Source organism: Tetranychus urticae, chromosome 1 (genome assembly GCF_039701765.1).
Source record: "Tetranychus urticae isolate SD_2017Ah chromosome 1, NJAU_TeUrti_SD_1.0, whole genome shotgun sequence".
NCBI lineage: Eukaryota > Metazoa > Arthropoda > Arachnida > Trombidiformes > Tetranychidae > Tetranychus > Tetranychus urticae.
In genome coordinates, this window is record NC_142958.1 from 21,243,063 (window position 1) to 21,267,490 (window position 24,428).

The 24,428-nt window shown below is 33.5% G+C and overlaps 6 protein-coding genes across 7 annotated transcripts; 4 read left to right on the forward strand and 2 right to left on the reverse strand.

Annotated features, from left to right (window-relative positions):
• The first annotated feature begins 1,447 nt into the window (after positions 1 to 1,447).
• LOC107359155 (proteasome activator complex subunit 3-like) lies at positions 1,448 to 3,311 on the forward strand. Its single transcript, XM_089266184.1, has 6 exons — positions 1,448 to 1,594; positions 1,822 to 1,917; positions 2,024 to 2,317; positions 2,401 to 2,469; positions 2,575 to 2,697; positions 2,801 to 3,311. The coding sequence occupies exons 1-6, from the start codon at positions 1,544 to 1,546 to the stop codon at positions 2,966 to 2,968; spliced, it is 801 nt and encodes a 266-aa protein (XP_089122310.1). The 5' UTR covers positions 1,448 to 1,543; the 3' UTR covers positions 2,969 to 3,311.
• Positions 3,312 to 4,499: 1,188 nt separating this feature from the next.
• LOC107359158 (proteasome activator complex subunit 3) lies at positions 4,500 to 7,066 on the reverse strand. Of its 2 annotated transcripts, XM_089266186.1 has the most exons (7): positions 6,818 to 7,066; positions 5,898 to 5,979; positions 5,672 to 5,767; positions 5,247 to 5,540; positions 5,090 to 5,158; positions 4,878 to 5,000; positions 4,500 to 4,786 (listed from the first exon to the last, which is right to left on the reverse strand). In XM_089266186.1, exons 2-7 carry the CDS (start codon positions 5,943 to 5,945, stop codon positions 4,619 to 4,621), a joined length of 798 nt encoding a protein of 265 aa, XP_089122312.1. In that variant the 5' UTR covers positions 5,946 to 5,979; positions 6,818 to 7,066; the 3' UTR covers positions 4,500 to 4,618. The 2 variants fall into 2 exon arrangements, with proteins under 2 accessions (XP_089122312.1, XP_015781106.1); XM_015925620.3 differs by lacking the exon at positions 6,818 to 7,066 and having other exon boundaries at positions 5,898 to 6,061.
• A 660-nt stretch (positions 7,067 to 7,726) lies between these two features.
• On the forward strand, positions 7,727 to 9,498 carry LOC107372288 (NAD-dependent protein deacylase sirtuin-6). The gene is made up of 3 exons (XM_015940495.3): positions 7,727 to 8,220; positions 8,324 to 8,634; positions 8,804 to 9,498. Exons 1-3 carry the CDS (start codon positions 8,155 to 8,157, stop codon positions 9,399 to 9,401), a joined length of 975 nt encoding a protein of 324 aa, XP_015795981.2. The 5' UTR covers positions 7,727 to 8,154; the 3' UTR covers positions 9,402 to 9,498.
• Positions 9,499 to 10,105: 607 nt separating this feature from the next.
• On the forward strand, positions 10,106 to 16,613 carry LOC107372286 (clathrin heavy chain 1). The gene is made up of 8 exons (XM_015940492.3): positions 10,106 to 10,264; positions 10,815 to 11,291; positions 11,394 to 11,555; positions 11,676 to 12,362; positions 12,446 to 13,996; positions 14,075 to 15,077; positions 15,165 to 16,142; positions 16,220 to 16,613. Exons 1-8 carry the CDS (start codon positions 10,223 to 10,225, stop codon positions 16,414 to 16,416), a joined length of 5,097 nt encoding a protein of 1,698 aa, XP_015795978.1. The 5' UTR covers positions 10,106 to 10,222; the 3' UTR covers positions 16,417 to 16,613.
• Positions 16,614 to 16,705: 92 nt separating this feature from the next.
• Positions 16,706 to 19,316, reverse strand: LOC107372287 (uncharacterized). Its single transcript, XM_015940493.3, has 2 exons — positions 18,416 to 19,316; positions 16,706 to 18,021 (listed from the first exon to the last, which is right to left on the reverse strand). Exons 1-2 carry the CDS (start codon positions 18,978 to 18,980, stop codon positions 17,231 to 17,233), a joined length of 1,356 nt encoding a protein of 451 aa, XP_015795979.2. The 5' UTR covers positions 18,981 to 19,316; the 3' UTR covers positions 16,706 to 17,230.
• Positions 19,317 to 21,603: 2,287 nt separating this feature from the next.
• Positions 21,604 to 23,715, forward strand: LOC107359187 (acetylcholinesterase-1). The gene has a single exon (XM_015925659.3). The coding sequence runs from the start codon at positions 21,688 to 21,690 to the stop codon at positions 23,560 to 23,562; it is 1,875 nt and encodes a 624-aa protein (XP_015781145.2). The 5' UTR covers positions 21,604 to 21,687; the 3' UTR covers positions 23,563 to 23,715.
• Positions 23,716 to 24,428: the final 713 nt, after the last annotated feature.

Here is a 24,428-nt window from a genome sequence, read left to right on the forward strand (position 1 = left end):
CTAAATATGACCTTAAAATTAACAAAAAAATTGGATTCATATAAGGATGACTTGGAGTGGTCTTATATAATTCTTGGACTGAAAAACATAGCGACAGAGATTTTAAATATAAATGTTTTATTCGGAACCGTTTCACGTGGAGCTTACTACTTAACATTCAAAGGGTTACCTAAGCCAAGAGTTGATGTTCCTCCAAATTTTGTCCGAGATGATCCAGTCTATGAAGAAATCTATGAAAAACCTTGTAATGGACTTTTTATTGTTTATTTTCATATTTTTGCTTATTATCAGTTCTTGGAATCATTAGATTGGAATCCATTTCAGAACCGCAAGCCACGGAAATTGACTGATTATTTGTGGGATATACAGAGTCTTATTGAAGATGCATTGAACGTTGGTTTCAACCAAGACGAATTGTATAAAATATCATTAGACTTGGCTGATCGTTACCTGATGACAAAACAAAAGATACATTACGATAGAGAAACTTTAGCTTACAGATTTGATCGTTTCAAGCCACTCAAGCCACATAAATTCCCGGAAATCTATAGTAAAATTAACTCAAAGCGAAAAAAAGATGGGACCTGGAAGTTCTTGTCTCTAAATTCGATGGCTTGATCGGGGGACTCAATCGTAAAGTCACAAATAGAGGACAGTTGCTTGTATTTGAAAGAGCAATGGCCATGATGAAACGATCTATTTATTTATTCAAGATTATTCGACGTGATCTTACCCCTGCTGATAAATTTAATAGACTCACAGAACAAGCTTCTAATGAATACTTTTATGCTGCTGAGATTGCGGTTAAACTACTTGACTTATTGAGACCAAATCGTCGAGTTACATTTAGTTTCTCGGCAAATGGACCTTTCACCAAGAAAATAGATTCTATTGGATTGAAAGTGAAAGATGAATTCATGGAAACAGTCAATTCACAAATGAAAACTCTTAAAATTCAAATTAAGATCAAAGAAGCTGATCTTGAATCTGTGAAACATGAAGAAACTCAACTTAAATATCTGCAATCTATTTTAAATAGAATTAAATTAATTCCAATCAAAGAACTTGAAATGACAGATAAAGATAATATTGAGATACTTCGAGAAATAATTGAAGAATATGAATTTACGATTATTAATTATGGATATGTTGAAATGTCATAATCAAATTATTTGTATTTTTGATGAATTTTGTGTTTGTAACGAAATTAAGTTTTATTAAAAATTGATTCGAATTACAATGTAAATTATGTTCATGCAACTTAGCATCAGTTTAACAAGTAATTAGAGTGTTACCAACATGTTCATAATGTGGTAAGATATTTCCTGTGATATCGCAATAAGAAAACAATAATTTGAATATTTCTTGATCATCTTACAAATGATTATAAATTTCATTTCTAAACCTAACATGGGAGCTCCATCGCTTCAAAACAGTAGATTTACAATTTCCCCAAAAAAAAAGATACTCTTTGCTGTTCTCTGAGTAGTTAAACTTGAAGTTTATAAACATTGTGAGTTCATCAAATTGAAATATTGTTAAAATGGAATCATCCAAAAATATCTTGGATCGAAATATTCCAGTTGTGCCTCAGGTATATATAAATTATAAGAGATATTATGTTTATTCTGTCTCAAAAATTCGTTTTGTTTCGGTGTTTTTTCTTCAGTGTCTCGCAAACAATAATTGAGACTCGACTTTTCTGTTTCTGTTTTTACAAAATTAAGTCGATTGATCAAGCAAAGAGAAAGTTGAAACTCGTCAAAGAAGATTGTTTTGTTTTATTTATAAAACTTAATTCAGTTATTTTTTGTTTCATAGTTATCTGAATGGCATGATCAAGTTAACGATAAAGTTCAAAAGCTCATCAAAGAAGACTTTCCCCGGAAAGTACTAGCTCTCAATGATTTCCTTGCGGTGAGTACCTTTTGTGATTTCGCATGTTTAGCTTTATTTAGTTACCACATGTTTACAGCAATTATTATTTTGAAATGTTAATTTGATATTATCTCTGTTCTAACAGGAGGAATATTTTGATGAGAAATATATGAAAGGAATACACCAAGAAATGATTATTCCACAATCTCGTGTTGGTCTTCCAAATGATTTGCATATGAATCAGGACACTGTAAAAGATAATGCGACTACCACAACATCGAAAGGAAAAGAAATAAAAGCTGCTTCCATCGAATCTACAGAAAGTCAAGAAGAGACTGACCACAAACAACCCACCACTGTCCCTGTAAATAATAAAATTAAAACCATGAGCAATCTGGTGAAGCCAAAAATGAAAGAGTTCCTTGCAGATCTTAATTTGGTAAGTTTCATTTTCAAACACAAATATCTTTCTTTTGTATTTTGATAAGCTCGTAATTTGTCGATTTTCGTTCGCTTCATCAGATAAAATTATGGATTCAGTTGTTGATGCCTAAAGTTGAAGATGGTAATAATTTTGGAGTTGAAATTCAGGTTAGTAAACCTTTTCCTTGCATTTTTAGATGTTCTTTGTGGCGTTAATTAAATATTTTATACCTTTTTCATTATTTTTCAAAACGTACTTCTTATAAAATCCAGGAGGAAATTTTGGCAGAAGTGCGATTTGCTTTTAGTGACGGATTAATTTACTATAACAGTATGATAAGATATCACAATACGCGCGCAGGAATCGTCAAGAAAATTGAAAAGTATCCATTCATAGTAAGTATTAGTTTGATTAAATAGGCATGTGTCAAGCTACGGATTGTTTATTGTATTGGTTTAGATAAATATTAATATTTAAATGCTTTTCATCGCTAACCAGGAGGATTACCAGGAATATCTTGCTGTTTTCGATGAAGATGAATGGATCGGTTTGAAATCAACAGTGATCAAAATGCGGAATCATTACGATAGACTTCACAGCTTGATGACAAAAAATTGGGAAAAACTAATTTGTCCGCGAGCTTCAAACTCAGATACAATGTTTTGAACCATGAAGGCAAAATTGCATATCAGTTAATTTGGTGAAAATCAAAATTTTGCCAATAGATTGAACTCACTAGACTATTGTAACTCTGTTTCAAAATGAATGATCATTCAGTGTATCACAAAACTATAACTCATTTTTTGTTTAATTTATTGTCCGTATGTTGTGAATTGTACTTATGTTGAACAAACTCTACTATGACCTAACATGCAACGCTCATTATTTGTTGAAGTGTTTTAAATAACTAAACTTCAACAAGTAATTTTACACAAGTAACAAACAAGTAACAATTTTTGATGAATTTTGTATTTGTTGTAATAAAAATTGGCTCAAATTACAATGTAAATGAATAAACTTAGCATCAGTTTAACGTGTAATTAGAGTGTTACCAACATGTTCATAATGTGGTAAGATATTTCCTGTGATATCGCAATAAGAAAACAATATTTTGAATATTTCTTGATCATCTTACAAATGATTATAAACCTAACATGGGAGTTCCATTGCTTCAAAACAGTTAATTTACAATTTCCCCAAAAAAAGATACTTTTTGCTGTTCTCTGAGTAGTTAAACGTAAAGCTTATAAAAATTGTGAGTTCATCAGGTATCTATAAATTATAAGAGATATTATGTTTATTCTGTCTCAAAATTCGTTCTTTTTCGGTGTTTTTACTTCAGTGTCTCACACTCCTTCAAATTGACACTTGACTTTTCTGTTTCTGTTTTCAACATGTTAAGTCGATTGATCAAGCAAGGAGAAAGTTGAAACTCATCAAAGATTATCTCTTGTTTTATTCATAAAACTTAATTCAGTGATTTTTTGTTTCATAACATTTGTTTTTGTTAGTTCGTTAAATGGCATGAGCGCATAATGAATTCAAGAGCCTAGTAAGTATTGTTATTATATAAGGTGTGACTTGAAAAGTTTGTAACCAAACGGTTTTTTAGCCATAGGTCCGCATAGACTAACAGTTAGATATTCTGGCACCATTTTTTATTAAAGGATTAGACTATTGTTCAAATGTTTTTAGGACAAGAAAAACGAGGAGAACAATTTCCATGGAACAAGAACAGGAAGAAGATAACAAATTTTAAAAAATTGATGCATCAACGTTTTTCGGGTTTAATCAAAGAGCAATAGCTAGAGTTATACTCTTTGGGTTAGCTTGAATCCCTCTGGTGGCTATGAGTTACTTTAGGTACTCATTTATTGCGTCACCTTTGTTCTTGTTGTTTCTCGTCTGATTACACGAAAGAGCTTTGTTTTGTTCTGTTCAGATTCTGGGTTGATCTGTTCCTAGGTTGTTCTTAGTTACCATCTCGGAAGCAAGTAATGCGTACCATCATCTTGATGGTATCTCATTCTTTACATTATTCTTGATACATCTTACACTTTTCTGTTTTCAAATCAAAAATAAATTTGGTAAACTACTGTTTCTGCTACAAAACTATCTAATTAAAACTGAAACTCGCGACAGCTGAAAATTCATAAGATGTAATAAAATGAAATTTTGATTGCTAAAATTATTCAAATTACTTGTTTAAATAATTCAATTTTGAAATTTAATGCATTTCAGAAGATTAAATTTATGAAACGATAAATCGGAAATTATTTTTTACTCCATAATATGTTGCTTTTTTGTCTTCATGGCTCAGAACATTGTATCCGAGTTTGAAGATCGCGGACAAATTAGTTTTTCCCAATTTTTTGTCATCAAGTGATAAAGACTATTGTAATGATTTCGCAATTCCTTCACTACTAATTTCATATGGAGCCATTGCTTTTCATCAATCTCGGCAAGACAATCCCGGTAATCCTCCTATAGAGAAATGAAAAGTATTTGACGAATTAAATGTATGGTCGATAAATAGATCGAGACATTAAAAACCATATTCAGCTAAATCACTTACTATAAATGGATACTTAGCAATTTTCGAAATGATTTTTGCCCGTGAATGGTGATATTTTGATGTTTCATCATAGTATATAGCGGCTTCACCCTCAGTTGAGCGAACTTCTTCCAAAATGTCCTCCTGAAATGATTAAACATTGGTGAGCATTAAAATTAATCAGAGAGACAATACAAACGCATTTCAAGAATATCTAATAAAAATGCACTTACTTGGATTGAAACTCCGAAATTATTACCATCTTCAATTCTAGGTATCAACAGCATGACCCATAATTTTATCTGATGAGTTAAATGAAAAAACAACAAAGAATTACGAGATTATCAAAACACATGAGAACGTGGTGTGCAGTTCAAAAACAAAACTTACTAAATTTAGATCTTCAACGAGCTCCTTAATTTTTGGCTTTAACATATTAATGATGGTTTTAATTTTATTATTTCCCGGGACCGTGTTGGCTTGTTTGTGGTTAGTTTCTTCTTGACTTTCTGTAGAATCAATAGAAGCCGCTTTTCTTTTCTTCCCTCTTGGCGTTGTGGTAGTCGCATTATCTTTTGTAGAGTCGTGATTCATATGCAAATCATTTGGAAGACCAACACGAGATTGTGGAATCATTATCTCTTGGCGTATTCCTTTAATATATTTCTCATCAAAATATTCCTCCTGATAGAACAGAGATAATATCAAAATTAGTATTTCAAAATTATGATTGCTTTGTTAAGCATTGAACACATGGCTGTAAACATGTGGTAACTAAATAAAGCTAAACATGCGAAATCTCAAAAAGTACTCACCGCAAGGAAATCATTGAAAGCTAGTACTTTCCGGGGAAAGTCTTCTTTGATGAGCTTTTGAACTTTCTCGCTAACTTGATCATTCCATTCTACTAACTGTAAAAGAAAAAAATAACTGTGGTTAGATTATTGGTGAGGTAAAGATAAACAAGAGAAAAAGCATGTTGAGTAAGAACACACTTAGGCAAAGAGGGCAAGTAAAAATACTCAAAATAGTCTTATTTACCTTAGGTACAACAGGCACATCTCGTTTAAGGATATTTTTGTTAGCCATAATAACGATAATTCAATATTAATTCAATAAATGACTAAGATATAAGAAAAATTACAATAAAATACCGGCAATATATTTAAACAATAGTTGAATGTACGATGGCTCATCACTCCTTAGTGACATTAGGGAATGTTTATAAATATTATGAGTTAGCTTGTTCAGCTTACAAATTCAATTATTTAATCTTATCATTTTTTTAATTCGATTTGATACTATTTTGAAAAGCTTGAAAAAAATCAAAAATGCTTATTTATCAAGACAATCAGCAAGTTAGACCCAAAAGATATCAAGTTTGAGTTGCAGTAGTCAAACTGTTGAGAGAAATGGAGATCCATTTTCAAATTAAAATCACAAAATAGATAGCAATTGATAAAACAACACCAGTCTCTAAAATCTAACCAGATTACTACGGAACATACCGAAGAGTCTATTTTAAAAATCATGAAAAGTGACTAGAGATATTTCAAAGGATTTAAAATTTTCATTGATCTCAAGAGCTAACAACATTTTAATATTTGCTCCAAATTTCACCCTGAACATTATCTCACAGTTGATAGCAATTTGAACAAAAAATATCGAATCAGCTTGTAATTTCACAACGTAAGCTAATAATCAATACAAAAAACACATAATATTGAAACTCTATATTGATGCAGGAGAATAAGCAATTATCACAAATGATTTACATCAAAACAATTTGACATTGTAACTTAATAATTCCTTCATCAGTTACTATTTTCAATTCACATCAAAAAATGATACTAAATTACCATTGAGATAGTAATCTAGCATGGAAATGGCTGATTTGTAAAATCTGAAGAACCATTCAAATTCTTGGTTTTAATTTTAATAAGATTTAAAGTAAGTCTTACCTGATTCACTGGATAAAGATTAAATCACATTCACAGTTGAGCTTCAACTTAAGAAACTACACTTTATTTTTAAATGGTCCCTAATGAAGGGGGTTAACATTTAATCAAATTTTCTTTCAACTTTTCTAATTAGCAACCAATTTAATTTATTTTTTATTCCTGCTGATGAAGTTTTAAAGCCTTTAAATCTAGAACATTGATATTTAAACAAAACTTGATCCATTGAACAGGATTGTAAGCCATGAAATTAAGCTGCCTGATGAATAAGCTATTTTCAGAGCAGCTTTCCATTTCTGGTTAACTTAATTTTTGTTGGCATTATTGTCTAATATCCAAATGATTAGTGGCATTAAAATTAAAATTTAGCTATTAAAGCATAATTTAATGCTGTGCAACTTATATTGTCTCGTTAGATAATTTTTAAATCAATTCATAACCGTATTGAGAATAGATTTTACGGGTTTCTGTTCCATATTTTAAGAACTCAAAATTTGAGTTAATTATCCATTGCACTTGAATAAAATTTGAGCAATTATTAAACACTGCCTGTTCAGGGGATGTATTCGGTTGTGTACAAAAACAGAAGATAAATCAGTCAATCATTGGGAACATAAAATATAAATCAATTTAATCAAGACGAATAATCAATAAATTGATGGGAGTAACTTCGATGGCATTCAAAAAAGCAATTGAAAAACAATACGATTAAGAAGTTTACGTAAATTTAACGTCACGATTAACAAAATTTCTACATGCATACATTTGATTGCAAGACCAATAAAATTGTCCGTCAGGATTGTCTTCGAATCAACAGAATTGAGAGGGAAATTAATATCTAATAATATTGCTGATAATTTGTTTAAGATTCTATGTCATTTTGTTGCATTAAAATTTTAACATTTTGTTTACTTATGCCGAGTGTAAACAGAAAAAGAGTTGTGAAAAATGAATGATGAATTTCAACCGTTTTTGCATTTCTTAAGAGTATAAGAGGCTTTATTGAATTTAATGTGACTTGTGTCTTTGTATTCTTGAACATTCTGTCCATTTCAATAAAATATCAGTGATCTGAAATGACATGATTACATTTATTTATTAAATATTTTCAAGAGTTTCTCGTGTTGTCAAGATTACACAAGTGTCAATGCTTTTACTTTGAAGCTACTAACTTGTTCTGTTGGTCGCTTTTGTTCCATCTTGTGATAATCTTTGAAAATGTAAATAACACATTCTACTGTTTCATCTGTTTACTTGAAATTTGGTGTATTCAAACTATCACCGTTATAACATAATTTCTGCATTATCAAGAGTTATTGATTCAATCGAAAGACTATACAATGTCTGTCAATTACTCAGCTGGTTTGTCTTACTATGAGGATAAAGGAGTTTGTGGTTTGCCTGAGGTGAGTGGTTTTTGTTTTGATAACTATTTATTTATTTTCCATTATCGGAATTTAGATTTCATCACCTAATCTTTATGTTTTCCTTATCATGTGAACTTGGCAGGTTGTCGAAAATCCAGAATCCATCGAGGAAAAGATCAAAACCTTGGCTGAATGGATCAAAACATCAGAATGTGTAGTCATTCACTGTGGAGCTGGTATATCAACGTCTTGTGGAATACCTGATTTTCGTGGCCCCAAAGGTGTTTGGACTTTGGAGAAGGCAGAGGAAGATGCAAAGAAGAAAATTTCCAAGAAAACAAAAAAAGATTTTATTAAGGCTGATGATGTCAAAGTAGAATCCCATGAACAATCTAATGAATCAACTGGACAAAGCATTTCTTTTGAAGATTCAAAGCCAAGCTTTACTCACAGGTTTGTATATCTATTTGTATGTCTTGATTTGCTTCTTTTGCAAATTACTATTTTACATGACTAGAATCAATAATTTCAATGCTGCCTGTGTTGTTGTGATCAATTAATGAACAGCTTTATGTAGAACTATTTCAATATTAATTCCAATTTTACCCTTTCCATTCCACAGAGCATTATCTCAACTTGCTTCATCTGGAGTCATACATTTTATAATCAGTCAAAATGTTGATGGATTATTTCTCAAAACTGGAATCAATCGTCGTTTCATTTGTGAACTACATGGCAATTTTTTCCTCGATGAATGTAATGTTTGTGATAATCGTTTTATACGCTCAACCTCAAGTCCAACCATGGGTTTAAAAGTTTCAACTCGACCTTGTCCCCGACCTGGAAGACCCTGTAGAGGCTATTTAAGAGATACAATACTTGATTGGGAAGATGATTTACCAATAGGTGAATTAGAAAAGGCTCAAAAATTTGCTAACAAAGCTGATCTATCAATATGCCTTGGAACTAGCTTACAAATTGTTCCAGCTGCCAATCTTCCTTTCGTTTGCAAAAAGAGAAAATCAAATCCTGGAAAAGTCGTTATAATCAATTTACAGCCAACTAAATTTGATCACCGATCTGACTTGGTGATACACGATTACGTTGATTCTGCTTTACAGCTTCTCTGTAAATTTTTAGATGTTTCTGTACCTGAATATGACCCTTCACGCGATTTAACAAAAAAAGAAGATGTGGATCGAAATAAAGTTTGGAAATGAAACTACTGAAAGCATTTTTTAACTCAAATCTGTATCTATTTTGTACACAATTTTATCATAACGTTAAATGTGTAAATAATTTTCCTTGATTTAAAAAGCTTCATTCACTTTCATTCAGTTTCTCGCGATACAATGAATAATTGATTATTTGATTGAATATTGATTAACCCATCACAATTCTCGTTCAGTAATCTGGCTTTAAATACTTAATGGCGCTATGATTTCAAGAACCAATGTCAAAATTTCCGAAAAACTGAATTTTCAACTGTAAATATTAGAACAGTAACTTTAGGTCCAAAAGTTTGCCCACAAAAAATATCCATGAAGCCGGTGATTAGGTATTCGGTACTTTCCATTGGCATTCATTGAAAAAGACCATTTGAAAATAGAGCGGTTACCAAGTTAGCCCCATAATGAAGACGTAACATAACATTAGTTAGAAAAGGTGTTTCCACTTCTTACTAAAAAACGTTGGTTAAGCCAACGCTTATGGGAAACAATCAAATGGGTTAATCAATAAGATATGATAAAATATCAACATCAATCAACGAAAACATTAATTGTCACAAAAAAGATCAAAAAATGTTAAAAAAAATAGAAGACAAAAGAAAAAATCACTGATAAATTGTTGGGATGAAAATGTGAGTGAGAAAAAAGTGAGCTGTTGAAGGTGACTCTGGTGTAGAAAAGAAAGTTTATTCTTTACTCTTAAACTCATTTGAGTTGTTAGACCGTTTGTTTATTTTCAATTTCTTGAGCCTAATTTTTTTCTAGTTTTAGTTTATTTCTAGGCTCTTCTTTTTTTATAATTATTAATCATCATGTCACAATCACTTCCAATTAAGTTCCAGGAGCATCTTCAGGTAAATATTTGTTAATTATTTTCTCAGTTAATCTCTTCTTTTTTTCATTCAATCTGTTCAATTGTGGATAAAGCAGAAACCAGAGAGGCAGTTAATAGCTGAAACCACCTCATACACGCACACACACACAGGAAGTCTTTCTCCTTTCCTGCTGATGCTGCTGTTTTTACCGGTTTTACCATTTTTTTAAAATTCGTATTTCCACCTTTAATTAAAGGTTGATTACGTAAATGACATCTACAAAATTTGACATGAGATTAATCTCGAAATTTCCACCCATTGAAGTTGATACTGGCTGTAGCAACTCAATGTAGATGAATTGCCGGCTTTCAGCATTGTGGCTATTCTCTATTTTGTTTTCTCTCTGTTTTCTGCTTTAACATCTTGATTGCCGACTGTTATTTGATAAAGCTTTACGCCCCTCTGGTATATTAGCAGAGAATAATTAATATTGCCTTGATAATTGATGCTTATATCATACTTTTTCTATTTCTGCCGTTTCTACCCTTTTTTCTAATCAACCTTTACTCTATTGTCTCTTATCATATAGCTCACGGCAATTGGAATCAATGCGGCAAATATCACCTTCAATACTCTTACCATGGAGTCGGACAAATTTATATGTGTCCGAGAAAAGGTCGGTGATTCAGCTCAGGTTGTCATTATCGACATGTCCAATCCAACGACTCCCATTCGTCGGCCCATTTCTGCTGATTCAGCCATCATGAATCCAGCCTCAAAAGTGATTGCACTTAAAGCAATGAGAACTTTACAAATATTTAACATTGAAATGAAATCAAAAATGAAAGCTCATACCATGGCAGATGATGTTGTTTTCTGGAAATGGATTAATGTAAATACAATTGCTCTTGTCACCGAGACTGCTGTTTACCATTGGAGTATGGAGGGTGACTCACAGCCAGTCAAGATGTTTGATCGTCATGCATCTCTCACTGGCTGTCAGATTATAAATTATCGAACTGATCATAGAGTCCAATGGCTACTTTTGATTGGTATTTCCGCCGCAGTAAGTTTTCATTAATGACATATTTCACAAAATTTCAACCATGAAAGCAATCTCATTACAATTTGATATTGACTGTCTTATCTTAATTTTCTTGTCCTATAGCAAGGTCGGGTTGTTGGAGCTATGCAACTTTACTCCACTGAACGTAAAGTTAGTCAACCCATTGAGGGTCATGCTGCAGCTTTTTCTACTTTCAAAATGGATGGAAACTCTGAAGTCTCTACTCTTTTCTGCTTTGCAGCCAGAACATCAACAGGTGGAAAGGTAATAGTAAATAGTGAATTTAAAATTTATATGGAAAAAATAGCGCACGTTTTTTCTTGATACAAATATCGTTATATTTATAATTTTTAAATTAATCCTTTTTTCCTCATTATTCCACAGCTTCATATTATTGAAGTCGGTCAACCACCAGCTGGTAATCAGCCATATCCGAAGAAGGCAGTTGACGTTTTCTTCCCTACAGAGGCACAAAATGATTTTCCAGTAGCTATGCAGGTTTCAACTAAATATGACATTATCTATTTAATAACCAAGTATGGCTACATTCATCTTTATGATATTGAGACCGGTACCTGTATATATATGAATCGAATTAGTGGTGACACAATATTTGTCACTGCACCTTATGAGCCTACTAGCGGCATTATCGGTGTGAACCGAAAAGGTCAAGTTCTCTCGGTTTGTGTTGATGAAGATGCTATCATTCCATATATTACCACCACGTTAGCTAATCCAGATCTTGCCCTGAGAATAGCCGCTCGTAACAATCTTCCCGGTGCTGAGGAACTTTTTGTTCGTAAATTTAATACACTCTTCTCGAGCGGTCAATACACTGAGGCTGCCAAAGCTGCTGCTAATGCACCTAAAGGTATCCTCAGAACTCCCGATACAATTCGTCGATTTCAACAAGTGCCTACCCAACCCGGTCAAACTTCACCTTTGTTGCAATATTTCGGTATACTTTTAGATCACTTTCAGCTCAATAAATATGAATCCCTCGAGTTGTGTCGACCTGTTCTTCAGCAAGGTCGCAAACAGCTTTTAGAGAAATGGCTAAAAGATGATAAGGTAAGATTTAAATTTTGCTGAAACAATGTAAGAAAAGTTTTGAAAATTAATTTTTACTTATGCTTTCTTTTATTTCAATTCAGCTTGAATGTAGTGAAGAGCTTGGTGATTTAGTTAAAGCTGTCGACCCAACTTTGGCTCTTTCTGTTTACTTGCGGGCTAATGTTCCCAATAAAGTTATTCAATGTTTTGCTGAAACTGGGCAGTTCCAGAAAATTGTATTGTATGCAAAAAAAGTTGGATACACCCCCGATTACTCTAACTTGTTGAGACAAGTGATGAGAACCAATCCTGACCAAGGAGCAGCTTTTGCTCAAATGTTAGTGCAAGACGAGGAACCACTTGCTAATATCAATCAAATTGTCGATGTTTTCATGGAATCCAATTTGGTTCAACCTTGCACAGTTTTCCTTCTAGAAGCTCTAAAAAACAATCGACCTGAAGAAGGTCCTCTCCAAACACGGCTATTGGAAATGAACTTGGTTACTGCTCCTCAAGTTGCAGATGCAATCCTAGGTAATGGTGTTTTCACTCACTATGATAGACCTCATATCGCTTCACTTTGTGAAAAGGCTGGACTTTTGCAAAGAGCACTTGAGCATTACTCGGACCTCTACGATATTAAAAGAGCAATTGTGCATACTCATCTTCTTAACACTGAATGGTTAGTCAATTATTTTGGAACTCTTTCAGTGGAAGATTCTTTGGAATGCATAAAGGCTATGCTACAACATAACATCCGACAAAACCTTCAAATTGCTGTGCAAGTGGCTACTAAATATCACGAACAGCTTGGTACAACCGCTCTTATTGAACTCTTCGAATCATTTAAAAGTTATGAAGGTTTATTCTACTTCCTGGGATCAATCGTAAATTTCAGCCAAGATCCAGATGTCCATTTCAAATACATCCAGGCTGCATGTAAAACTGGCCAAATTAAAGAAGTTGAGAGGATCTGTCGACAGAGTAATTGCTACAACGCTGAGCGTGTTAAAAATTTCTTAAAAGAAGCAAAACTTACTGATCAACTGCCATTGATTATAGTATGTGACCGATTTGACTTTGTTCACGATTTAGTTCTATATCTTTATCGCAATAATCTTCAAAAATACATTGAAATTTATGTGCAAAAAGTTAACCCATCAAGATTACCCGTTGTAATTGGAGGTTTATTGGATGTCGATTGTTCTGAAGATGTCATCAAATCATTGATGTTAGTCGTTAAAGGTCAATTCTCAACCGATGAATTAGTTGAAGAAGTTGAAAAAAGAAATCGCTTAAAGCTATTGCTTCCTTGGCTTGAAAATCGGGTTCATGAAGGCTGCACGGAACCAGCTACTCATAATGCTTTAGCCAAGATCTACATCGATTCTAACAATAATCCCGAAAGATTCCTCAAAGAAAACAAATTCTATGATAGTAAAGTCGTTGGTAAATATTGTGAAAAGCGTAACCCTCACTTGGCGTGTGTCGCATATGAAAGAGGCCAATGTGACTTGGAGTTGATTAATGTTTGCAATGAAAATTCATTATTCAAAAGTGAAGCCCGATATCTTGTTAAGAGAAGAGATTCAGACTTATGGGCACAAGTTTTAGTTGAAACCAATCCATTCCGCAGACCTCTAATTGATCAGGTTAGTATTTAACTCAACTCTATTATGTGAATTAATTTCCTTTCATTTAAACTAATTATTTGTTCTATTTATTAACAGGTTGTCCAAACTGCCCTTTCAGAGACACAAGACCCTGAAGACATTTCTGTAGCAGTGAAAGCCTTCATGACTGCTGATTTACCCAATGAGTTGATTGAACTTCTTGAAAAAATCGTTTTAGATAACTCGGCATTCTCTGACCACCGAAACTTACAAAACTTGTTGATTTTAACCGCAATCAAAGCGGACAGAACTCGAGTAATGGAGTATATTAACCGTTTAGATAATTATGATGCACCTAGTATCGCCAATATAGCCATAAGCTCTGAACTTTATGAAGAAGCTTTTGCTATTTTCAAAAAGTTTGATGTCAATACATCAGCTATTTCTGTCCTCATTGATAACATCAAAAATCTGGATAGAGCCTATGAGTTTGCTGAACGATGTAATGATCCTGCTGTCTGGAGTCAACTTGCCACTGCACAGTTGGGTGAAGGGCTTGTTAAAGAAGCAATTGACTCATTCATTAAAGCCGGCGATCCCTCATCTTACATGGATGTTGTTTCAACTGCCCATAAACTTGGAAACTGGGAAGACCTAGTTCGTTACCTCCAAATGGCTCGAAAACGAGCTCGAGATTCAAGCATTGAATCTGAATTGCTTTACGCTTTTGCTAAAACGGGTCGACTTGCAGATCTTGAAGAGTTTATATCTGCTCCCAACCATGCCGATATCTCTCGAGTGGGTGATCGATGTTATGAAGATGGCCTTTATGATGCCGCTAAGCTGTTGTACAACAATGTCTCCAACTTTGGTCGTCTAGCAATTACGCTTGTTCATCTTAAAGAATTTCAAGGAGCTGTGGACTCTGCACGTAAAGCAAATTCAACACGCACATGGAAGGAGGTTTGTTTTGCTTGCGTTGACCATGAAGAATTTAGATTAGCACAAATGTGCGGTTTACATATTGTTGTCCATGCTGATGAATTGGAAGATTTAATCAATTACTATCAAAGTCGAGGTTACTTCGAAGAACTTATCAGTTTACTCGAAGCTGCTTTAGGTAAGATTTTATTTTCAAATTTTATCATTGATTTATGTTTTAGCAAATTCCTAACAAAATCTATTTTTTTAAATCGAATTAATTTAGGTCTTGAAAGAGCTCACATGGGAATGTTTACAGAACTAGCTATACTTTATTCCAAATATAAACCATCCAAAATGAAAGATCATTTAGAACTTTTCTGGTCCCGAGTGAATATTCCAAAAGTTTTAAAAGCCGCTGAACAGGCACATCTTTGGTCCGAATTAGTATTCCTTTATGACAAATATGAAGAGTTCGATAATGCAGTAATCACAATGATGGCACATCCAACTGAAGCATGGAAAGAAGGACACTTCAAAGAAATGATTACAAAAGTAGCCAACATTGAGCTTTATTATAAAGCCATTCAATTTTATTTAGATTACAAACCATTGTTATTAAACGATTTACTTCTCATTCTGGCTCCACGTATGGATCATACTCGAGCAGTTAACTTTTTCGGCAAAGTTAATCAACTGCCATTGGTGAAATCATATTTAAGATCCGTGCAAAGTTTAAATAACAAAGCCATTAATGAAGCATTAAATGGTCTATTGATTGACGAAGAAGATTACCAAGGATTAAGAACATCTATTGATGCTTTTGACAATTTCGATAACATTGCATTAGCTCAAAGATTAGAGAAACACGATTTAATTGAATTCCGACGCATAGCTGCCTATCTCTACAAAGGTAACAACAGGTGGAAGCAATCTGTTGAATTATGTAAAAAAGATGGACTTTATAAAGATTCTATGGAATATGCCGCTGAATCAAAAGACGCCGAAGTTGCCGAAGATCTTTTATTGTGGTTCTTAGAGCGTAAAAATTACACATGCTTTGGCGCTTGTCTCTTCCAATGTTACGATCTCCTTCATCCTGATGTTGTTATGGAATTAGCATGGAGACATGATATTATGAAATATGCTATGCCGTACTTTATTAATGTCATGCGAGAATACATCACCAAAGTTGATGAACTTCAAGAAACAGTGAATACCAAGCTAGAAGAAACTGCTCAAGAGCAAAGCTCACTTGTTTATGGTATGTTAATCTTTTAATTATGAAAAAATATTCTACAAAATATTGTGATTAAACAATTTATTCTTGTTTCATTTCAGCGGCTGAACCTCAATTAATGCTAACTGCTCCACCCGGGATGGCTGGATCATCACCTAATTTAACTGGAATGCCTGGAGTATCAGTAGTGTCTGGAGTTCCCGGTGTTCCTGGAGTACCTGGAGTTACACCTGGAATGTATGCAGGTGGAACGATTGGAGGAACGTTTGGAGGAACTTATCCTTATCAAGGATTCTGAATATAAATAAAATTATTTTAGATTTACAAAAAAAATGATGAATCAAAATGTGAATGCAAAAAAAATTCCACCCACCTTTACCCCTTATATCTATTAAGTTTTGGATTTGTCATAGATAATTGTATTTGATATACTTTTAAGATTATAGCCATATATTGGTGCGAAAATACAAATGGACAAGCTTTTATTTATCACAATTCATTTCTAAACAATTATTTCTTTATTTAATGATTTAATTCGGTAAAAATGATACGCGCAGCAAATCGAAGGTCCATCACAAAAACAAACATTACTCATTGATTAATTTTATTTCCTAAACAACATTGAAATTGAAGTTAATGATGATACAAGTTTTTTAGTTGGTATACAATGATCGTAAAATGTTAATACAATAATAGATAAGAAAAGGTTAGACTTAGAAATGCATTCAAAGCAAAAAAGATGTCCACTCGTAAAAAGAAATGAATTTATCACTTATCACTTATAATAATTGAGGTGAGATCATGAGTGAAAGAATTGAATGACTTAGTAAACACTTTACAAAATGTTACAAGTTTTCCAAATGATCAGTAAATTGTTAAAAATTCAATGACTTGACACTTATGAATCAGTAATAGAACAATATTAAAAAAAAGAAACACGATCCCGTTACAATTAGCATTCTATTCATTCTGCTAAACAAATCCTAGCTTTTTTACTCAATAATTGAAGAGTTAATATCTCTGGCTGCTAATGCCTGGACCATTAAATCAGCTAATGGTGAATTTGAATTTGTAAAGATGAGAGTCGGTTAAGAATTATCGTATTAAGCGAATTAAAGATCGATCAGCAGCAAAAAGCGTTCAACACTGGCAGGTATAAAAAGATGATTTCTAATTACATTACCACATTGGCGACCCATATAGCGCCTAAATTTAAGTCGGCATAAATGTTTCAAGGAATGTACTCTGCCTCTCCAATCGGCTATTAAAAGTTGTAAAGGATATCTTTCTTCACCTCGAAATCTTGATAACTTTTCAATTGCTTTTTTAGATAATTCTGGTTTGGCTCCAGCATTTAGCAATAAGTTGACCATATTGTAATTATCAGCCATTACTAATCTTTCCAGTGGTGTATATCCCTCGATCCCCGTAATATCAAGATCACATCCAGCTCTGATCAACATTTCTATTATTCGATCTTGACTGCGAGAAATGGCCACATGTATAGCGTTTTGTTTAAGAAAACCCACTTCCACCTTGTCCAATGCACAATTATGGTCAATCAGCTCTTTAATAGCGTATTGGCCGTCAAGATTTGTTTCACTTGCCCGTCTGATTGCAGTTACCAAAGCTAAATCACCGTTATCATTCATATGATCTGGATTTGCTCCAGCATCGAGCAATATTTTAACTAACTGATGGTTTATAGTCAAACACTGGTCAATTGAATGCAATAATGGCGTATTACCACGGTTATCGGTAGTGTTAACATCAGCGCCAAGTCTTAATAATAATTCAACAGTTTCTAGGCGATTATTTATGCAGGCAATTGCTAATGGCGTTTGACCATTAGCATTTGCTTTTTCAATATTGGACCCAGCATCAATCAACAATTGAACAGCCTCTGAAACAAAACGAAATAAATTATTAAATTGCCACAAATAACATTATTTAGTCCTTTATATTAAATATAATTGCATTAATAAACAATCAAAAATAATCTTCAGGGAAGAGCTATAAATGGTTTGGGCTCAGAGCAGCGAAAGACAAAATAATGAAAGCAAAATAGACAAAACCAAATCAAAACCGCGAAGAAATATCGATGCACATATTTTTTATTAATTATTTAGCTTTTCTATTAATAGTTATTTTTTCCTTCGCTATTTCGCCTGTCTCTGTTTAGACCCTTTACCGTCATGAATATCGATTGCATTTAAATTATTCCTAAATTAATTTAGTTAACTAATCACTGAAAGCAATAGCAAAATTTAAGGTTGTGTTAGATGTTTAATATTTACCTAGTGATTTTGTTTGAGCGGCTAATTGAAGAGCATTATTTCCATGACAGGAAAGCGCATTCAGATCTGCTCCTTCCTTAAGTAATAACTTGATTATTTCTGGTTGACCATATGTAGCCGCATAATGTAGTAGACTGAATCCTGATGTATAATGGTTTACACTGCACCCATGATCAATCATCAATTGTACCATTTCCAAATTACCTTTTTCAATGGCCATGCATATGGCTGATATTTGCTCCGAAGGTGTATAACTCTCTTCAGGCTGAAAACGTCCATTATTGTAATTTTCGTTCAATATGGCTTTAACTGTGACCATGTCATCTGCTTGGATAGCAGCTATAAATCGCACTTTACGCTCCCATGGATCGAGTTCACTTATGGGCTTGTTTGAAACCTCAGTTGGAACAGGTTCATTATTTCCAAATACTAAGGGCAGTGGTTTTTTGGTCGCATCCATTTTGATGATTGTAAAAGGATGTTTGCTTAAAAAATGTAACTGACGCCTCGGATTGTTTGAATCAGCTAAATATTGTACAACCAGCCTGCTCAGAAAACCCACCATGAAATGAAGAGCAAGAGTTCGTGTTTGAGGCAAACAATAGAGGATTAGCAACTGGTTGAAAGGTTATTATATAAACAAACAGACATTTACCATCAACAGTACATTGAAGATACTATTGATTTTATTTCTCAAAGATATTTGCATGGATAGAATTTCCAAAACACTAAATATTGCCTTAAATTGCAGGGAATCGATGTCCAGTTATTGTGACAAAATATACAAATACTAACAATCGGTGATCAAATCAGCAATAAAGTCCAGTAAAAGAAGCATTGATAACAAAAAGATATAGAAATGAACAGGAAGAAAACACTCGAGTATCAGAAGGGAATCTCTTCGAATCTTAGAGTCCAAAAATAGCAGAAAACAGTTAAAAGCTCAACTCCAAACTCCTTGGCAAAGTACAGTCTCTGTTCAGTTTACTAACAAAGTGAGAGCTACACAAGACCAACAGCTAGCAAAGCATGTTTGAATTGCATGAAATGAACACATTCACCTTTTAAATCTACAAATTCGTGAAAATATTTTGAAAATTGTTTTGGAGTAGCTAAAACAGAAACAAATAGAGTGAAAACCTTAGCCACTTGGGGGTGGAACTAGTCTTCACTTGCCATTGCACACAGTTTCTCGAATAACACATTCGGCGATTTGCCTAATTATGCAAAAAAGTATTGAGTTTATTTAAATTTGAGCAAAAAAAATGGTTAGAGTAAATGCTCTTTCACATTCGCATTAAACTGAAAATTCATTAAGGTAACAAGCAGGCTGTTGCAGGTTGGCCACAAATTCGCTGAATGCAGCTTCAGCTTCCCTTTCTAACTTTAGCTTGAATCAAATAGAAGATGCAACACATCCATCGATTTTCTGAACATCATTTAGTGCATTCCTCGACATTCTTGTTCTTGTTTAAATAAATTTCAATATTTTGTTGGTTATATGAACAAGCTACACCATCACTTCACGAAAGTCGAACTGCACAACACACAAAACAAACAGTTACCAATATTTGTTATGTTTCAGTTTGACACTTTTTACTAAAAAGACACAATAAACAAAATTGTAACATTTATGCACAAATTTACACAAATGCTGAAGTACAAATGGGCAAAAACGGGTTAAAATAAATTTCTGATCAATTTAAACTCTGATAGTTTGTAGGAAATTAAAAACTAACTCCTTTTGTGCGATTCAAAAATTTCTCCGATCGTTAGTTCTTGAGAAAATCGAGGTCAAAGTTAAAACTTCGATTGCTTTTTGTACAGTTGTGGAAGCATATTTCTTCATCAAACTTATTTTTCCCAATGTAACCTTTGATGGTGAACAATAAAATCGACTTTATTTTATGAAATAAAATTCTGTGCTTCTGTTAAGCCCATAAGTTCGATTTTCAGTTAAATCGAGTTTTTATTGTGGTCGGTTGTGTTAGAGAGCTGGAACTTATTATCCGTCCGTAAAAATTGTTGCTACTCATCAAAAAATTAATAATTTTTTCAAATCATCCATTGATCGCTTGATTTTGGCCCTTAACCTAAAAAGTTCGAAGCTTGATAATTCGAGAATGGCACTATCTACGACCACCATTCTTTGTCAGAACATTAGATTTTATTCTGGATTATAACATAATGAGATTAAATAGCGAAGAAATTAGAGCTCATTCATAGAATAATCAGTATTCTTTTAACGCATCATGAGTAACCATTCAATTTTCTTAATTTGCTATCAAACTGGTAACCTAAATAATTCAATGCAATAACTTTCGTTTAATTTTCTTTAATGATCTGAAAACTGCAATATAGCTTAGTCCATAGTAAAATCTAATATTTGAAAAAAGAATGGTGATCGTAGATGATGCCATTCTCGAAATATCAAGACTCGAACTTTTTAGGTTAAGGGCCAAAATCAAGCGATCGATCGATAAATCGGAGGAATTGTTCAATCCATGATTTGCACAAACAATTCTTATCGACGAATAATAAGTTTTAGATCTGTAACTATCACGGTCAAAGAAAGAGGTCGATTTAACCGAAAATCGAACTTACGGGTTTTACAGAAGCTCAAAATTTTATTTCATAAAATAAAGTCTATTTTATTGTTGGCCATCAAAAGTTACATTGGGAAAATTAAGTCTCATGAAAAAATATGCTTCCACGGTTGTACAAAAACCAATCGAAGTTTTAACTTTGACCTCGATTTTCTCGAGAAACAACGATCGGAGAAATTTTTGAATTTCACAAAAGGACTTAGTTTTTAATTTCCTACAAACTATCAGAGTTTAAATTGATCAGAAATTTATTTTAACCCGTTTTTGTCCATTTGTACTTCAGCATTTGTGTAAATTTGTGCATAATGCGACAATTTTGTTTATTGTGTCTTTTTAATATTAATGCTAATAAAAACAGCCAAATACAATGAGAACAGTGTTAATTGTTTCTTTTTAGTAAACTCCGCGTTTGACTGTCAACATTGATGTAGCACTAGTCAAATGGGCACAAGAAACAACATATCAACATACACTCGGAATGAATTGTAATTGATAAACAGAGAGATGAAAAATGAGTTTAATAAATCAAAATGGTCAAAGCAAGCAATGTATGAAATTGGATTTTTACTTCCTCTAATTACGAGGAATATGCGTCAATTTAAAATGCAAAGGTAAAACACAACACAATTGCTAAATTATTGATCAAAACGCACAAAAATCGCAACTATGAGCCACTTGAGTTCACTGTTAACACTGTTAAATCTAACTTCGATCAAGCAACTGTTCAAGACGATATGTTTGTTGTTTTTAACCATACAGCTAAATGTGTTTTTGCCTCATCGATTCAATCTTGGTTACCTGGTGTATGCTCAGTCTTTAAACACTAGCAAAACAGTTACTGAAGTTGGTAACAAAACTGCAACAAGTAATGTCAATGGTTATAAAAGCGATAAACGAGCAAACCCACAAGTGATTTTACCTCAAGGAATAGTACAAGGGTTTACTCAATCAGTCAAAAGTGTGAAGGTAAATGTGTTCTTGGGCATTCCATATGCTGATCCTCCAATTGGTGACCAAAGATTTCGCCCATCTCAGGTTATATCAAAAGTTTCTAATGAAACCATTTTAGCAACAGAATATGGACCCAATTGTTGGGAACCACCTCTAGGCCCATTGGCCGATCTACGACGAAGTGGCAACTTGATGGTTCGATCAGAAGATTGTCTCTATTTGAATATATGGGCACCAGAAAATGCTTCAATGGACAAACCTTTACCAGTTTTTGTTTATGTGCACGGTGGAGTGTTGGTAATGTATTCAGCAGGAGACTCAAGATGGACTGATGGTCGGTCATTGGCAGCTTTAGGTAATATAATTGTCGTCACTCTCAACTATCGCTTGGGAACATTGGGTTTCCTTTTCAGTGGTAACTCTGATGTTCCTGGTAATCTTGGTCTGACTGATCAATTAACCGCTCTCAAGTGGGTGAAAAAGCACATCTCATCATTTGGTGGGGATCCAAACAAAATAACTTTATACGGATTGTCTTCTGGTGCCTTGACCGTCTCCATGCTTTTCTTGTCAGGACAAGTGAATGATTTGATTACAGGATTGGTGGTTGATTCAGGAGGACCAAGTGCACTTTGGGCTGATTCACCTGAAAAGTCATTAGCTCGTTTCCAAGTGATTGCCTCCAAAGTTGGCTGTTATATTCGTGGAACCAAAGTAGACACAGCAGAAATAGTCGATTGTCTAAAGTCAAAACCAGCGCTTCTTTTAACCACTGCTGGTTTAGATCCTGAAAATATTGCGGTAACCGGACCAGGACGGCCTGAACCTTTTTTCCCTACGTTAGGAAGCGACTTGTTTCCCCAAAACTCTATTGCAGAGCTTTATCAAGCGCATCTTTGGAAGCCCAATATTTCGGTTCTTATTTGGCTTGTTACTGATGAAGGCTTTGCTCCAGCCACTTATGGTCAATTCCCAAAATTAATGAATCCAACAACCTCTGGTTGCTCTCAACATTTGATTAACACTCGAAACACACTTCTGCCACCGTCTTCCAATAGTTCCAGTATGACAAAAATTGGTGATCTGATTAAAACCTATTGTAAAGGCTATGAAAATGCACCCATGTCTGCCATGTTGAGCAACTTCAATACTTTTCTCGGGGATTGGTATATCACTTGTCCGAGTTATTATTTTGCTGACATATTGGCTGAAGATGGACAGAACCAAGTTTACTTTGGTAAATTTACTTATTACAATAATTCGTTCTTACAAAAATTGTCTCCTGACTTTACTGGTGGACTTTATGGAGCGCGTCATGGTTTGGACAAAATTTATCTCATGGGTTTACCTTACACTCGACCTGATGACTTCAGTGAAACTGATCGTGGTCAAAGTTTCCAAATGATTACTATTTACTCACAGTTTGTTAGGACTGGGAATCCTGGTTGGACTCCTTACCAAATAACCTCTAAAGGAAGGATAATACCATTTTTAAGGGAAGTTAATAGTTTGAAAGATATTAAATTCACAGCAATTAATCAAGACAGAGTCAAATGTTTCGTTTGGAATGACATACTTTACAAAAACTAGCGCTCATTCTGTCATTGTATTGTTAAACCGGCATGTTGAATCTTTGATTTTACTCACAATTTAAACCAATGAGTTAATCACATTTTAAACGCTAACCGTCTATTCAAGTAAGAAATCTCAGGCAATTAAATATTGAGAAGAAATCGTGATGAACTTCCTTGCAATCAAAATTATTTACTCCTTTCGGAAAAGTTAAAGATCTTAACTATGAAACTGGCAGTGCTAAACCGATTCTATTTGTTACTTCTTACTTTTTAAGACTTTAAACATCAATTTGCAACAAACTTTGATAGATTTTGATAAATGAGATACACAATTTTACAAATGGGCAAAAACGGGTCAAAATGAATTTTTGTTAAATTTCAACTCAAATAGTTTGTAGGGAATTGAAAAATATGTCGATTAGTGCGAGTAAAACATTTCTTTGATCTTTAGTTTCCGAGAAAATCGAGGTCAAAGTTAAAACTTCGATTGGTTTTTGTGCAGTAACGAAAGCATATTTTTTCATCAAACTCATTTCCCCAGTATAACTTTTGACGGAAAACAATAAAATTGACTGCATTTTATAAAATAAAATTTTCGGATTCTGTAAAACCCGTAAGTTCGATTTTCGGTTAAATCGACCTCTTTCTCTGATCGTAATAGTTAGAGACCTAAAACTTATTATTTGCCAATAAGAATTGTTTATGCGAATCATGGATTGAACGATTCCTCTGATTTATCAATCAATCGCTTGATTTTGGTCATTAACCTAAAAAGTTCGAGTCTCGATATTTCGAGGATGGCTTCATCTACGATCACCATTCTTCGGGCAATCATCAGCTCTTATTATGACTTAGTATATATCGAAGTTTCAAATATTTCAA